This window comes from Rhineura floridana, chromosome 4, assembly GCF_030035675.1.
Source record: "Rhineura floridana isolate rRhiFlo1 chromosome 4, rRhiFlo1.hap2, whole genome shotgun sequence".
Taxonomy (NCBI): Eukaryota; Metazoa; Chordata; class Lepidosauria; order Squamata; family Rhineuridae; genus Rhineura; species Rhineura floridana.
The window spans coordinates 117,507,815-117,523,982 of record NC_084483.1 but is presented as its reverse complement, the minus strand read 5'-3'; the positions used below and the strand labels follow the sequence as shown (position 1 = coordinate 117,523,982).

The 16,168-nt window shown below is 45.7% G+C and overlaps 1 protein-coding gene across 12 annotated transcripts in view; it reads left to right on the top strand.

The window, feature by feature from the left end:
* SYNE1 (spectrin repeat containing nuclear envelope protein 1) overlaps nucleotides 1-16,168 on the top strand; it is a 598,390-nt gene that overhangs the window by 541,471 nt on the left and 40,751 nt on the right. For all 12 annotated transcript variants that reach the window (XM_061624165.1, XM_061624156.1, XM_061624155.1 and 9 more), the window contains 4 exons: nucleotides 3,200-3,382; nucleotides 3,558-3,695; nucleotides 13,506-13,697; nucleotides 14,479-14,815. In XM_061624165.1, the coding sequence (XP_061480149.1) occupies nucleotides 3,200-3,382; nucleotides 3,558-3,695; nucleotides 13,506-13,697; nucleotides 14,479-14,815 (850 nt within the window). The remainder of the gene's footprint in view (nucleotides 1-3,199; nucleotides 3,383-3,557; nucleotides 3,696-13,505; nucleotides 13,698-14,478; nucleotides 14,816-16,168) is intronic.

The window sequence follows — 16,168 nt, the reverse complement described above, 5'->3', positions numbered from 1 at the left end:
TTTTTATGCTCAATTGCCATGCCTTCAGTTTATGCAATTAGTAAACTGTATTCTCTCTCCAGCTATCTATCTCTTCGCTCCCTATTATTATTATTATTGCTGTTTTGGTAAAGTATCTAAGAGATGCATCCCATTGTTTTCATTGATTTGCGGTGTGTCCCAAACAAAATAGATGAAGTTTGATATGTACTACTTGAAATATTTTTGTGTCAACTTATCTGCCAGTCACTGCCTCTCAGCCTCAGAGGAAGGCAATGGTAAACCCCCTCTGAATACCGCTTACCACGAAAACCCTATTCATAGGGTCGCCATAAGTCGGAATCAACTTGAAGGCAGTCCATACATACATACATACATCTGCTGTGAAGCTATCCTCAGCAGATACCAACAGTGCTAGCATAATGCCATATTTTGTGGTGTATACCATGTTTATATACCCCCTCGATCACTGTGCTCTGCAGGGGAGGGCCTCCTGCAGATACCATCTCATAAAGAGGTCTGTTCTTCACAATTTTGACATATTGATTAGCTTTACTGATTGTGTGTGTTTTTATCTGTGAGAGCCAGTGTGGTGTAGTGGTTAAGGTATTGGACTACAACCTGGCAGACCAGGGTTTGAATCCCCACATAGCGATGACTGGGTGATCTTGGGCCAGTCATTGACTCTCAGCCTCAGAGGAAGGCAATGGTAAACCCCCTCTGAATACTGCTTACCATGAAAACCCTATTCATAGGGTTGCCATAAGTCAGAATTGACTTGAAGGCAGTCCATTTCATTTTTTTCATGTTTTTATCTTTTGTTGTTGCCTAGAGACTGTTTGGTGTTAGGTGAATAAATTATTATTATTATTATTATTATTATTATTATTATTATTATTATTATTATTATTATTATTTAGGAATCAGGCCTTTAATGTTGTGGCACCTACCATTTGGAATTCCTTTAAATATTAGACAGGTGCCATCTCTGTTGACTTTTTAGCCCCTACTGAAGACCTTCCTCTTTCAATAAGTCTTTTAGTAGATATCTTTATCACAGTTTGCATCTTTATTGGAATTATTTTTAAGGTGTTTTGTTTTTAAGATGTTTTTATTATTTTATCATTTATTGTTTGCCTCCCTGGACTTATTTTTGGAGGAAGGGCTGGATATAATTTTTAATAATGTAATGATGATGATTATGATGATATTGATGTTGCCCTGCTGTAGGTCTTGGTGAGTGTCACCCTACGCTTTAATGTATGGATGACCCCTGTTTCAGAAGGAAGGAATAGTGTATCACAGAAATTTCATGCAACACCAGTAGTGTAGTGGCAAATTCAGAAGTGCAGAATCCCTTCATGATAGTCACAGCCACATACTTTTTTGCTCCTGGATTTAGAATGAGATCCTTGCTAATGCCTTCTCCCACAACAACAGACATCTCTAGGAGCCAGTCAGCATGAAAGAGGGGAGCTACCGAAAAGAGTTTTCTCAATGACTGACTCACCTCATTTCTCTCTGATTGGCTCCAATCAGCAAGAAAGGACAAGGAAGCATGTTACAAGACTTTTCCCAGTGACTAACACACTTCCTTTTCATGCTGTTTGGTTTGTAGAATGCTAGAGACATAATGACCGTGCTGGGACCCTGCTCCCAAAAAGGTAGGGGGACTAAGACCCCCCAAGACCCTGTGAACCACTACACCCCTGTGCAACACAAATAGCTTTAAATAACACAAAGGAGAGCACTTTCATCCTAAGCTTTAATGTGTGGATAACCCCTGTCCCAGAAGGAAGGAATAGGTGTACCACAGAAATTTCATGCAACACAAATAGCTTTAAATAACCCAAGAAAGAACACTAAGCTGCAAGGCAAGGAAAAAACAACTGGGGCCTTTAGCTAATTTGATATCATGGAAAATTCATTCCCAATCCCAAACTTGATTTAGCACACCCAAACATGAAGAAAATCACTCTACTTAGTTTTCCATGAGGATATTTTGTGGGACCACAAATAAATACAGCCCTACATACTATGGCAATCCCTGAAGTTCCATAGTAGGCAATAAGCTTTTAGATCATATGGACCTTCCTCTTGTGTCTGTTTTCAAAGTAACAGAAGTCCTTCCTAAATCTAGATATCAACCTATCAACAAAGAGTTTTTGTTTTTTTCACTATTATACATCACGTAACAGCTATGTTTAATGCCACAATAAACTGGGTGACCTTGGGCCAGTCACTGCCTCTCAGCCTCAGTGGAAGGCAATGGTAAACTACCTCTGAATACTGCTTACCATGAAAACCCTATTTGTAGGGTCGCCATAAGTCAGGATCTACTTGAAGGCAGTCCATCAAAATATTTTGATGCCTTTACATATTGAGAACTGATTATTGTAATTTTGATATGATATTGCAATTTTATAATGTTATATGTATGTTGAAGCTAATGTTAAAACAGCATTTTCATGTGATATTCTACCTTCTTCCCACGTATTGTGCGTGAATACTCAGCTCATGGTGTAATATCCACACATTGGTTTAAGTTCCATTTATTTCAATGGGCACTAGCATTGATTTAAGTCATGACTAACTTGTCCAATTGACTGTACTGGGAACTAAGTTCAACAAACTTAGTCTGGATCCAGCCCCTTGTGTATTTCTACAGCCCCGCTCCATATCTCACTGGCTGCCACTTGGGAGGGCAACAGGAAGACCTTTTCCATGGTGTCACCATCCCTACATTATGGACATGAATTCCATTCATGAGGATTCCATTCATGAGGATGCCTCTGAATACCAGTTGTTGGGAATGACAAGTGGGGAGAGTGCTCTTGCACTCCGGTCCTGCTTGCAAGCTTCCCTTAGGCAGCTGGTTAGCCACTGTAAGGGCCGATGGACCTTTAGTCTGATCCAGCAGGACTCCTCTTACGTTCGCGTGGGAATGTTATTTTCAATGGCATCCCAATTTCATATGTATAGTTCTGGATTCACTTAAGAAATGTTTGACTAGATTTACTCTTAGTAAAATATCGTAGCACCAACCACAAGTTGCTTCTTAAATTTCCCCCTTCATACCTGCATTATTTTAGCTTTCATAATAGTTTTCATCTGCAAAGATATATTTTGTGTTGCCAGTGACAAGGAAAAGAAAATTCCAAAGCATGATTTACAGAGGTCATTGCTCTCATAGGCTGTTTTGCTGCTGCTATTCTTACAGGCTTTTCAGCGACAAGTTCATGAAAGCCTGACTCAACTGGAACTGATTAACAAGCAGTACCGCCGCTTGGCCCGAGAGAACCGCACTGACTCTGCTTGCAGTCTCAAGCAAATGGTCCATGAAGGAAACCAGAGATGGGACAACTTGCAAAAGCGAGTGACCTCCATCCTCCGCAGGCTTAAAGTATTTCTCCCTACATAATTCATTTCTTATAGTGGTATATGCCTCGGGTGTGGGGTGGAGAACATTACAGTTTTATTAATTGATATGGTGATGGTAGTGGTTTTATTTAAGTTCTGTCTGAAGTAATAAAGTTGACAGCTCCAAAAATTTGAATACGTTACTTTACCTTTTTTAGCATTTCATTGGTCAGCGTGAGGAATTTGAGACAGCACATGACATCATTCTGGTCTGGCTTACAGAGATGGACCTACAGTTGACCAACATTGAACATTTCTCAGAGTGTGATGTTCAAGCAAAGATAAAGCAACTCAAGGTATAGAAAAGCAACCTGTAGTAACGCATTAACACAAAAGCAAAGATGCATAGTAAACTCAGTTCATAGCAACTGTATCAGCAAGCAGTGTTCAACAGGTAGCATCAGAAACCTGAAATTCTTGTTTACACATTACTTTTTCTTACCCATCTTTAGAGAAGAGAGAGAAAAATGCCCAACACAAGTCTCTGTTAACCTCTGAAAGGTCAGACATGAACTGACATATTCATCTTGTTGACCTCTCAAACATGCTCCATGCATAGATACAGATGTTGTAGATGTTACCTGAACCATTTTATCCCTTCCCTACATGCGTATTTAAGATGTGAGCTAGGAGAAGTTATATCTGTAGCAGCCCTCAAAGTACCTGCATCTTTTCTGCACATGAACTTTTCTCTGTAGGCTGAACAAGACACTAAGTGACAAATATAGGTCTCGGAATGACAGTTGTTGCCAAACAGCTGCAGAACTGGATGGAGAGAGCATGATTAGCAGGTGAGAAGCAGTGGGGCTAACTAACCCTCCCTTTACCCACTGCTTTTTCCCTGAAACCTAGTCTCCTAACTGCTTTTTCCTAACTAAGTTTTTCCAGATGTGTATATAGTAACAGGAAACTGCCTTATATTGAATCAGGTCCATCTAGCTCAGTACTGTCCACACTGGCAGTGGCTCTCCAGGGTTTCAAATAGTGGGCATTCCCGCAGGGCCGGCTGCAGGAATGCCGGGGCCCTTGGGCATCAGCCTGCCCCGGGCCCCTCCGCTCCCCTTCTGCAATCTGTGGCATGAGCTGCGCTGTGGATCGCAAGACAAGAGCTCCTAGCCGCCCCCGTCACCATCCCCCTGCTTCACCTACCTTTCTCTGCTGTTGTTTGCGGCTGCGCGCACTGCGCGCGCAGGGTTGCCATCAATCAAGATGGCAGCCAAGGTTTCCGTAAGGGACTGAAGCCTCTGCCGCCATCTTGGTTGATGGCACGCAGCGTGTGCATTGCTGCCATCGATCAAGATGGCGGCAGAGGCTTCAGTCCCTTACGGAAACCTTGGCCGCCATCTTGATTAATGGCAACCCTGTGCGTGCAGTGCACTCAGCCGCAAAGAACAGCAGAGAAAGGTAGGTGAAGCGGGGGGATGGTGGCGGGCGGCAGTGGCAGCGGGTGGTTCGGAAGCTCTTGTCTTGCTATCTGTGGCGCGGCTCGTGCCATGGATCGCAGAAGGGGAGCAGAGGGCCCCTTAGGAGCCCCCCATGGGCTCCTGTAGCTGCGGGGCCCTCGGGCCAGTGCCCAACCTGGCCGCCCTTTGGAACCAGCCCTGCATTCCCGGTCCTACCTGGAGATTCCAGGGATTGGGACCTTTTGCATACAAGCATGTGCTCTGCCACTAAGCCACATCATGTGGAAAAACAGTGAATGGAGCAAAGATTAAGGGCCCCTTGCCATTGTTTTCTCCTGTACAAAGTGGTGGCAATTGAGGTTCTCAGGCTCAGGTGTTCCTAGGTTCAAGCCTTCTGCCACATGTCTAGGTTAATCCTATGATACTGGTAGTTTTTTAAAAACATCAAATTGAAAATGCATGTAGTTTTCACCTTTTTGCCTTTTTACATTAGCTCTACAGTTTAAATCAGCTAAGGAGACTTTGGTTCCAGGATTCAGCCCTGTGGCTATTTACCTGTGTGATGAGAGAACTGAAGGTACACTGTTGAAGTCAGGCAATAGATGGGATATCACTTCAATCCCTTTTCTGAACTTGCCCTCTAAAATACAAACACAGTGGAAGCTATAACGTTTCTCACTGTACCACGGATTTGGTTATATTATCAGAATGATCATGTCTCCCTATTAAAATACTGTATACCCTATTTTTTCCATTTGTTATACCTCATTAGTTCATCCTCAGTGTTCCTTGTACCTGGTGAGTCCTCAGTTTTCTTTCCATTGGGTGTTTCTGAGTATTTTAAAAAATACTGTATATTTCCTGACATCCCACTACCTCCTGCCCTTTTCCTTCCTGACATTTTTGTCCTAAGGGGCACTTATCTCTTGAGCCTTCTCCAAGTTCTTAACGTTACTCTCCATGGAAATTTATTTTTGTTAACCCATTTTTCCCTCTTTGTTACCCTTCCGGCTTCTTCCTTCCCACTCTGTTCCTCAGCTACAGGGGTGGCAGGGTTTTTGTTTGGGTTTTTTTGCCTGTGTAGGAACAGTACTTGCTGGCTTTAACTCTTTCACATAGCTTGAAAAAGTAATAAATTACAGTTATAATTACATGGCCCAAAAAAGTAGTCATTACCATTACAATTACAATTGCTGTGGAAGTAACTGATTACTTTACTTTTTCTCAAAAGTAATCACTACAATTACCTTTCAGTTACTTTTTTAAAAAAACTCCTGTGCTGGCCTTGGCTGCTGCCCATCTAAGTAGCCTAAAACAACATTAAAAATAAACACACACATACAGAGGTAGTAGAATAATCATTTTTATCCATAAGGTAGCAATGGTGGTCTCTCCGCTGGTAAGGGAGGTGGAGGAGGGAGGCAGAGGCCACTACTCAGATCTTTGCACGTCAAACCAAGTGCCACTGCTCCCACTCAGCCAGCAAGCATAATCTCTCTCACTTAACCACCTCCCAGACCCTGCCCTGCCACCAACTAAGGGACACTCACCCAAGCAAACATTTTCCCCTGAGATGCAAAAAAGTTAAAATACTGCAAATGTAGCACAGTAGCCAGAGAGGGCAGTGGAGGCCACTTTGTGTGCCAAGTGCAAACACAGTATATACACACACGCATGTTGTCATCTTTCACCTCCACAGTTCTTTATCTCCATCCTGCTGCTGCCTCCTTCTCCTTTATCCATGTTCTTTCCCTCCGGCTCCTTTTTTCCTCCACTCATTCTTCACCACCATCATCCATTTTTTAAAACAATTGTTTTCTCCACTCCACCCCGTCTCACTCTCCACCTTCTCCCTTATCGCCCCCTACCCACCCACAGAGCATGAGGGAAGAGCAACGCTGCACAGAAGCCCAGTTTGGCATATGATTTGCTAGATAGTGCTGGAGGACATTCCTCAGTAGGGATGACTCCTCCTACTGGTCGTGACAGGCAGGGTCTCTAAGCTTCTTTGTAGCCTCTCCTGTGGGAGGAGTCGTCGCTCTCTCCAGACCGGCCCTGCCTGCGGTCAGTGAAGGTCTAGAGTTAATCTCTCCTCTCTATTAGAGCTTCTTTCTTTCGCTTTCTGATTCTTCCTCTTAGCGTTTTTTCTTATGCTAATTTTCTCCTCTCCTTACGTTGGTTTTATTCCTCCCTGCCTGTTTCCTTCTCTTCCCTACCTTCACTCCGTGGGGCTGGGGTTTGTGAGGCTAGGCTGAACCCGGCTGGGTTCACAGGCGTCGGAAAGGAGGCCGAAGAAGGGCGGAGCGCGGCTAGCTGCAGCATACCAGCAGAGCAGCAGCCGCCCAGACGGGAGTCTGTCGCCTCGCTCCGCGGAGCCGTGTTTCTGCAACCCTCGCGTTCAGCGGGATCGCGGCTCCTGGCTCCCCCCCCACTTCACCAAAGGCTTGCCTCGTCGTGGGAGAATGTCTCAGCAGGGGGTTGAGCGGCGCCCGCTAACGCGGCTCGCCTGTAAAGTGATTCCCGCGCTTTTCCCTCAGCGTCAGGGAGTCAAGGCCGCCATATTATGGCCTCACCCGCTTCCTCTCCGCCTTCCCGCCAAGAGCCCTGCCACGTGGGGGAGGCAAGGGACCTAGAGGACTCACAGCAATCAGTCTTCTCTCCGTCCCAGAGCGTAGACAGCGGGGGGATGAATCTCCTAGATGAAGGTATGGATGTTTTTCCCCCCCACTCTGTTTCCCAAATTTATGACCTGGGTTAAAGAGCTCATTGCTTCTGAAGTCAGTGGCTCTCTCTCACACGCACGTAAAAGTAAGAAGCGCAAACATTTGAGGAAGCGTCCCCACAGGGGAAAGCGGAGGCGCTTATCCTACTCCACAGGCTCCAGCAGGGAGGACAGGCATGGCAGCTCATCTTTAAGAGACAGCCACTCCAGGTCCTCTTCCCTTTCCAATCAAGACATGAGGCGGGGGGGGCTCGCCCCCACCCTCCTACATTTTACACAGTGAGCCAGCTAAGGATGCACCCAGGGGTGACAAGGAGCACCTGAGTCATAGCACGTTGGGGGGGGTAGCAAGGCATTCCGACCCACAGACTCATGCAGGTCCCTCATCCTCAATGGTTCGGGATCGGCAGGCACAGGCACAGTCGCCCAGGCAGGCTCCTGTGCCACAGGTGGTACTATCAGATTCTGAAGAACTACTTGAGCAGGACAGGGAAGAGGGGGAGCTTTCGGGTGAGGAAATAGAAGTCACCCAGATGCAACCCAGACTCTTTGCTCCAGAGGTTTTTCAGCCTCTCCTTTCCAAGGCCCGCAGAGTGCTACAACTGCCAGAGGCTGAGGCGGGAGGCGATGCACCCACTCAGTCAGCCTCGGCAGGTGCAAAAAAGGCCTTCCCCTCCATGGACACTAAGCAGGTTTCAGTTCCCTTTCCCCAGGCGTTTGATGACGTGTGGGATACTGAATGGTCATCACCATGCAAACCAAAGCCACCTGCCAAGTGGGCAAAGAAACATTATGTCTTTGCCGACAGGATCATAGCAAGACTGCGTTTTCCCACAGTGGACCCACCTATTGCTGCTCTTGCTAGCTCTGCAGTGATCCCAACAGAAGGGGAGGGGGGGCCTAAGGACCAGTGCGACAAGCGAGTCGAAGGGGCTCTTCGCAGGAGCTTTGAGGCAGATGCAGTAGGCTTCAGAGCCGCAGCCACTTCCTCAGTTTTCTCCAGAGCGGTTTTTATGTAGGCTAAAGAGTTTGGGGCATGGGACGATGTCCCAAAATTTGTAAAGGTTGGGTTAAAGAAAATGGCGTATGCCTCGGCCCTGTCAGCCGACGCATCCATGGATGCCCTACAGTTTGCAGCGCGCTCTATGGCTGCCTCCACCGTGGCACGGCGTAACATTTGGCTCAGGCAGTGGACTGTGGACTCAGAGTCACAGACCCGCCTCACTGCCCTACCTTTTTCAGGTTCTAAGCTGTTTGGGGAGCCTCTAGAGGCCCACCTGGTGGAACCTAGGGACAAGAAGAAAGCACTCCCTATGGCCAGAAGAGAGGAACGGAAGGGCAGGCAGAACCAGTTTTTTTGTTCCTTCAAACAGCTCTCTAGATTTCGCAGTCAGCATTCCAACAGGCTTCGCTGGGGCAGACAAGACAAAGGGGGTGGACACGCTTCCTCCTCTAAACCAGGAGGCACCCCATTCTCCTCAGGGAGGAACCAGAAGGGAGTCCAAAAGGGCTCCTCCTCCTGACTGGCGGTTGCCAGAGGCCTCTCGCGGAGCGGGAGCAAGGCTTCTAGAGTTTGCCCCCCGCTGGAGAGGCATCACCTCAGACAAATGGGTGCTGGACACGGTGTCCATGGGATATGCTATAGAGTTTCGTCGCATTCCACACAACCGGTTTCGACCCACCCCAAGGTCTCGAAGGCCGGAGAAGCACCTGCGCTACCTGGAAGCTATCCAGCACCTGCTGAACATCCGGGCAATAGAGCCAGTAGTTCCCTCAGAGAGGAACTCAGGGGTATATTCAATTTTTTTTTTTTAGTCGACAAAAGGAATGGCTGACCTCTGTGGACCTCTCCGAGGCGTATCTACACATTCCAATCTGCAGACAACAACAGACACTTCCAGTACAGGGCCTTGCCGTTCGGCCTTTCCTCAGCACCAAGGGTTTTCACCAAGGTACTGGGGGTTCTGGTGGCACATCTCAGAACAATGGGGATATGCGTGCATCCCTATCTGGATGACATCTTGGTGAGAGCACCATCCTGGGACCAGTCACACACAGGTACCCATCTCACTGTATCATGGCTCCAAGCGCTGGGCTTCATAGTGAACTTGGAGCAGAGCATGCTGACCCCATCCCAAACTATTCCGCTCTTGGGGGCGATCCTGGACATGCAACTTTTCCGCATGAGGCTCACCGAAGATAGGGCTTTGAGACTTCAGCTGTTGCTTCAGGAAGCAGTTGCTGCACCAGCATTGGACCTGATGAGGCTAGCTCGGCTTTTGGGGTCCATGGTGTCAGCATACGACCTAGTTCAGTGGGCCCAGTTTCACTCAAGAGCTCTACAACAGATCCTTCTGCCCTACCAGGAGGCAATTCTCCTACGACACAGACGCTCGGTCTCCGTGCCTCCAACAGTACGGACAGAGCTCCGGTGGTGGCTGGAACCTCAGAGGTTGGCCCACGGAGTCAGCTTGGAAGATCCTCCACGCATAATCATGAGCTCAGATGCGAGCTTGTACGGATGGGGGGCTCACCTGGACCACAGTGTAGCCCTGGGGACATGGTCTGCAATGGAGGCGGAGCTCAATATAAATATACTGGAGTTACAGGCCATCAGACTGGGGCTACAGGTCTTCGCCCCAGAGATCAAGGGGAAGCATCTCCTCATACGCACCGACAACTCATCGGCGAAATCTTATGTCCACAGACAAGGGGGCACAAGATTGAAGGGCCTAATGCTCGAGGCAGAGCGCCTGTTCAAATGGACGTAGAGGCATCTTGCCTCGCTGAAGGCCGAACACCTGGCAGGCACAAACAACTTTGTAGCCGACTGGCTCAGCAGGACAGCCATCAAGGAGGCAGAATGGCAACTGAACCCAGAAGTTTTCCAACAGGTGGTGCACAGGTGGGGAGAACCAGTAGTGGATCTCTTTGCCACACCCGCAAACACACAGCTAGACAGGTTCTTCACAAGAAATCCGTGTCACCAGGCTCGGCACAAACGCACTAGTCACACCGTGGCCACAAGGCCTCCTGTATGCCTTTCCTCTGTTTGGGCTGATACAACGCACGATCCAGCGGGTTTGGACCTTGAAGGCGGAATTTATTATAGTGACACCCCATTGGCCTCAACGTCCCTGGTTTCCGGACCTACTGAACATGTCAGTCAAGACACCCTGGCAGGTACCCTCTCGAACGGATCTTCTGATTCAGGGACCAGTCTGCCATCCTCGACCAGAGCTGTTCCGGCTAACAGCTTGGAGACTGAGCGGTTGTGGTTGAGCGGTAAGGGCTTTAAGGGGAAAGTGCTCGACACGCTACTGGCCTCGCGTAGACAGTCCACGAACTGGGTTTACTCATCCACGTGGAAGGTTTTCTTGTCCTGGTGCTCTGCAAATACAGTGGAACCTTGGTCTCGAGACATCAGGGGTCCCCTAGGGTTTCTCCAGTCGGGCCTAGATAAGGGTCTGAGCGCGGCACAATCAAGAGACAAGCTGCAGCTCTTAGCAGCATTTTGTTATGCCTGGGGGGGGCCCCCGCTTTCCTCCAACCCATTCCTTAAATGTTTTTTTTTAAGAGGGGTGACGCTGGTTTCCCCATCAATGATTCACAGGTTTCCAAACTGGAACCTTACCTGGGTGCTGACGGCGTTGACAGGACCGCCATTTGAACCGATGGCTACCTGCTCTCTGAACCTCTTGACATTCAAAACAGTTTTTCTGGTTTCCATTACATCGGCCCGCAGAGTTTCTGAGTTGGGGGCATTATCTTTGGACCCTCAACTGTACGTGTTCCACCAGGACAAGGTGGTCCTCCGACCAGACCCGGCATTCCTACCTAAAATCAATTCTGTTTTCCATAGGTCGCAGAAAGTGGTTCTCCATTCTGCCCCGCTCCCTCCTGTGCCCAGGAACGTAGGTGGCACTCACTTGATGTGAGGAGGGCTCTTCGTTTCTACCTGGATCGTACCTTAGAGTTCAGGAGGTCTGAGGCCCTCTTTGTGGCCTTCTCTGGGAAATCAAAGGGGTGTAAGGTAACAACCTACTCTATCTCACGCTGGCTCAGAGCGGCTATAGCACATGCATATGAAGCTCTGGGTAGGGAACCTCCATTGGGTACCACAGCACACTCAATTAGGGGGGCAGCGGCTTCAGTAGCGTTTAGGGGGGGTTCCCCATAATGGATATCTGTAGGGCGGCTACATGGGCTTCTCCACACACTTTTATCAGGCACTATAAAATGGACTCATTCTCATCAGCTGATGCTGCATTTGGCAGGAAGGTGCTCCAGAAGGTGTTGCCTCCTAGCTAGAGGAATCCCACCCGGAGTCCTAGTACACTGCTCTCTCATATCCCTACTGAGGAATGTCCTCCAGCACTATCTAGCAAAAATGGAAATTTTACTCACCGTGAATTTCTATTTGTAGATAGTGCTGGAGGACATTCCACCCACCTCTCATTCCTCTGCTTCAACCTTCTGGAGCGGGAGGGGGAGTGGGGGAGTTGGGGCTTCTGCCAGCGCCTTACATTTGCACACGTTGTTTAGTATTGTGTGTTTCCTTTCATGTATGACCTGTCTTCCAGCACGTTGGTTCCATGTTGGTCTGTCGCTTTTCTTCAGCTTCTCCTGGTATAGGCTTCCACTCTAGGGACGTCTGGGAAGATGTGGATATGGGGCCTGAGGAGGGTTCCTGGCTCTGTCAGTTCGGTCTGGAGAGAGGGACGACTCCTCCCACAGGAGAGGCTACAAAGAAGCTTAGAGACCCTGCCTGTCACGACCAGTAGGAGGAGTCATCCGTACTGAGGAATGTCCTCCAGCACTATCTACAAATAGAAATTCACGGTGAGTAAAATTTCCATTTTTTCATCCACAAATCAGAAGACTTCCCCTGCTCCCCCCCCCAAGTAATGCCCAAACGTAATGCTGGAAATATTACAATTACTCTACAAAAGTAATAAAATTACTCCTAGTTCTATTACAATCAAAATGTAAAGGAATTACCCACTCATTCCTCAAAAAAAGTAATGAATTACAAGTAATTCGTTACTTGTAACGAATTACTTCCAAGCTCTGCTCTTTCAGTGCAGTTTTCATTATAACATAGACACCCAATAATGCGGGTGCATCCTTTGTTCCACGACACCCATGTTATAACGAGCTTTTACTGTATATCATTTGTGCTATTGCTGAAGACACTATTGCTGAACAACTGCACTGTAGATGTATCTCTCAAAACACATTTATTTTGTTTAAGCTGATAACTGGTTAAATATTATAAAACCTTGATGTGCACCTGAGTTAGAAGGTACTTATATAAAGTGAAATCTTCATCAACTAACATAAGAGTAGGAAAACATGATCTGTGTGTATTATTTATATATATATATATATATATATATATATATATATATATATATATATATATATATATATATATATGATTAAAATATTTATATACCACATGTCATACAGGTGGTGTATAATAAAAATATGAAATATAATAAACAATAACATTCTTGATACTGTAAGAGCATGAACTGAGAATCTTTATGGTCTACCTTCTATTTTGTTTACTTGTGGGATAATCAACTGCCTGGCCAACTCTGTGCTTGTTCTGTGCCAGTCTTTGGCAACCAGGTGCCCTCCAGATGTTTTCATCAACCCTAGTTAGTGTTGGCTGGGGCTGATGGGAGTTGTAGTCCAAGACATCTGGAGGAACTAGCTTGTCAAACGCTGGCCTCCTTTGGGAGGAAGGGCATGATAGAAATGTATGTATGTATTTATTTAATAATACACTGTCCCTAATGTAAATTTTGCTAGATACAACATTTTCAATAAATGAACCAGTTTAATGGTTATGTGGTTTAATGGTTTAACCTGGAATTCTTTTTCAGTGAAAAGTGGTATAAAAATTATTTTAATTAATAAATTTGTTTACTGGAAATATTTTTTCTTTTTTAAAAAAACATTGTACTATGCAGGCCTTTCAGCAGGAGATCTCACTGAACAACAACAAAATTGAGCAGATCATTGCCCAGGGTGAGCATCTCATAGAGAAAAGTGAACCTCTAGATGCGGCTGTCATTGAAGAAGAGGTTGATGATCTTCGGCGATACTGCCTGGAGATCTTTGGCAGAGTGGAACGATACCATAAAAAACTAATCCGCCTCCCAGTAAGTATTATTTTTTAACAGGCCCAGTATGCTGAAGACCCTTACAGAATTATGGACTTCAGAGTGATACTCAGTGCTAGTCCGACTCAGAATAGACCCACTGAAATTCATAGGCATGACTAACTTACATTTATTAATTTCAATGAGTCTACTCTGAGTAGGACTTAATTCAGTACTACTGTCAGCATTGTAAATTTAAAGTTTCACGAAGGCATAAGTATGAAGTTTGCAAGATCAGAGCTACAAAATCTATCATGAGCTGCACAGTGGATTCCCTTGAATCTTCATTGTGTTTCTCTGAAGAAATACACAGTTATACATCTAGACAGACAGTACTCTTTTAAGTTTCCAGACTGAACATGTGAAAGAGAAGAACAAAAAAAATATTTGGAAATCAGACTAAAACACTCTAATGGGAGAATGCTATTTACAGAAGATGAAAGAAAAGGAGCTGATCCAAGTTCATGACTTTTTAGCTCAGTTCCAAAATACTGCAGTAATTTCCCTGTGTGACTGGAGATGATATCTGTTGGACAGAGACAATTACCTGATAGGCAACCATACAGATGAGCACTAACAATTCAAAACATGCTTATTTTTAGCTTCTTTTATTAATGTTATCTGGGTTTTTTTAAAAAAAATTACACCCATAAAATCAGGCAAAATGAGAATCTTGTGCCTCTGAATGTTACATGATGACACTTTTATCTTATTGACCTAGCTAGAACTAGCGTAGACCATTGAGAAGAGCTTTAATTGACTCTTTAATGTTTCCTTCTAGCTGACAGATGATGAGCATGACCTCTCTGATCGCGAAGTGGATCTGGATGAATCGGCAGAGCTTTCTGACATACGCTGGCATGACAAATCTGCAGACGGTGGGGTTCTTTCCCCACACCCTTCCTCCAACCTCTCACTGTCTCTTCCCCAGCCTCTCCGAAGTGAAAGGTCAGGACGGGACACTCCTGCTAGTGTAGATTCCATTCCCTTGGAATGGGATCATGACTATGACCTGAGCCGGGACCTGGAGACGGCAGTTTCAAGAGCACTGCATTCTGAAGAAGCAGAAGGACAAGAAGAAAAAGAATTTTATCTTAGAGGAGCAGCAAGCCTAGCAGGTATAATCATTCACCCATCCCTCATCCCTTTATATGGCCATGCAGAGGAGGTTCTAAGTCAGATTAAATATTTTTTCAGATTTCTGCAGCTGACCTTTATACCCCCTCCCCCATAAAGTTGCAAATTACATGGCCAGTTCTGGCTTATGGTGTTTTTTTTAGGAAATACTCATTGACTGACAGAGAAGGAACTAGAAGATTGTTCAGACAGGATTGATTAGATGACACTACCCTATCAGTCACAGAAAGCAACATTTCTAGGAAAACCTTGGAAGTTAATAACTGAGCCTGAAGCCACTGTTGTTCAGGGCCTATGCTTATGGCCCTTTATGTGTTTCATTTTTAATTGGCCCCCATGTGCTGTACTAGTAAAGGGAATGCTGCTGCTATGAGTCTCAAGCCATTACTATGATGTGTGAAACACCAGCCCACTCTTACTTGTGCATGAAGCATTGGTCTTAATGCCTGGCTTAGCATATGCCAGTGCAGCGAAAAGTCTGCACAGTCAAACTTGTGGATGCCATGTTCAAAAAGTATTAGGCACTGAGGTAAAAGAGGCATTGCTGTCAGTAGGAATGTAGCCGTATAAGAGCAGTGCAGTTTTGGCTTTTTGGTTAAACACGTCTAGCTATGTGATCATGTTGGCCCTAGAGAGTGAATACATGCAGCATCTTTTAATAAGCCAGTTTCTACCAAACAATGCATAAGTAAAAGAAACATATCCTGCGTGTGTTTCCTGAGAAACAAGTACTATGGAATTCAATTAGACTTGCTTCCAAATGTACACATTGCCAACCACATCTAACTTTTTATTTTGTTAGGAGAAAGTACTTCATGTATTTGAAAGGAACAAGCATCATTAAATACACATGTCCATTCTTCATATCTCTGGCATGAATTGTAGTGTTTTGTAACTATGTATTGTATCTGGATACAAAAATAGGAACCAGGCCTTAGATTTGTGGCATATGTGTGTGTTGCATTCACTTTCTCTCTATAAGATGACATGCTAGCCAGTGCTTTGTCTGGTAAATTGTCAGTGCACACAACAAGCCTTGTTTCCTGTGCTTGTTTCATTGGATATAAATTCTATTACTTCCATGTCACCGGACATATGAACAGTCTTACTTGTTTACTTTCACTCCCTTTGGAGAGAAAAAAATGAGAAGCTTTCTATATATATTGTCCCCCTGCCCCGTCCTGTTCTCAGCCAGAGAGGCTTTGCTTGCAGGGAGGCTATTACCCCTCTGAGCAGTGCTGCCCAGAAAAAATGCTTCTTTGCAAAGATAGTTGCAACTAACACTGAACTATTCAACCGTGAGTTAATTTTTTTGTCATTGTGGGGGGAAGAAA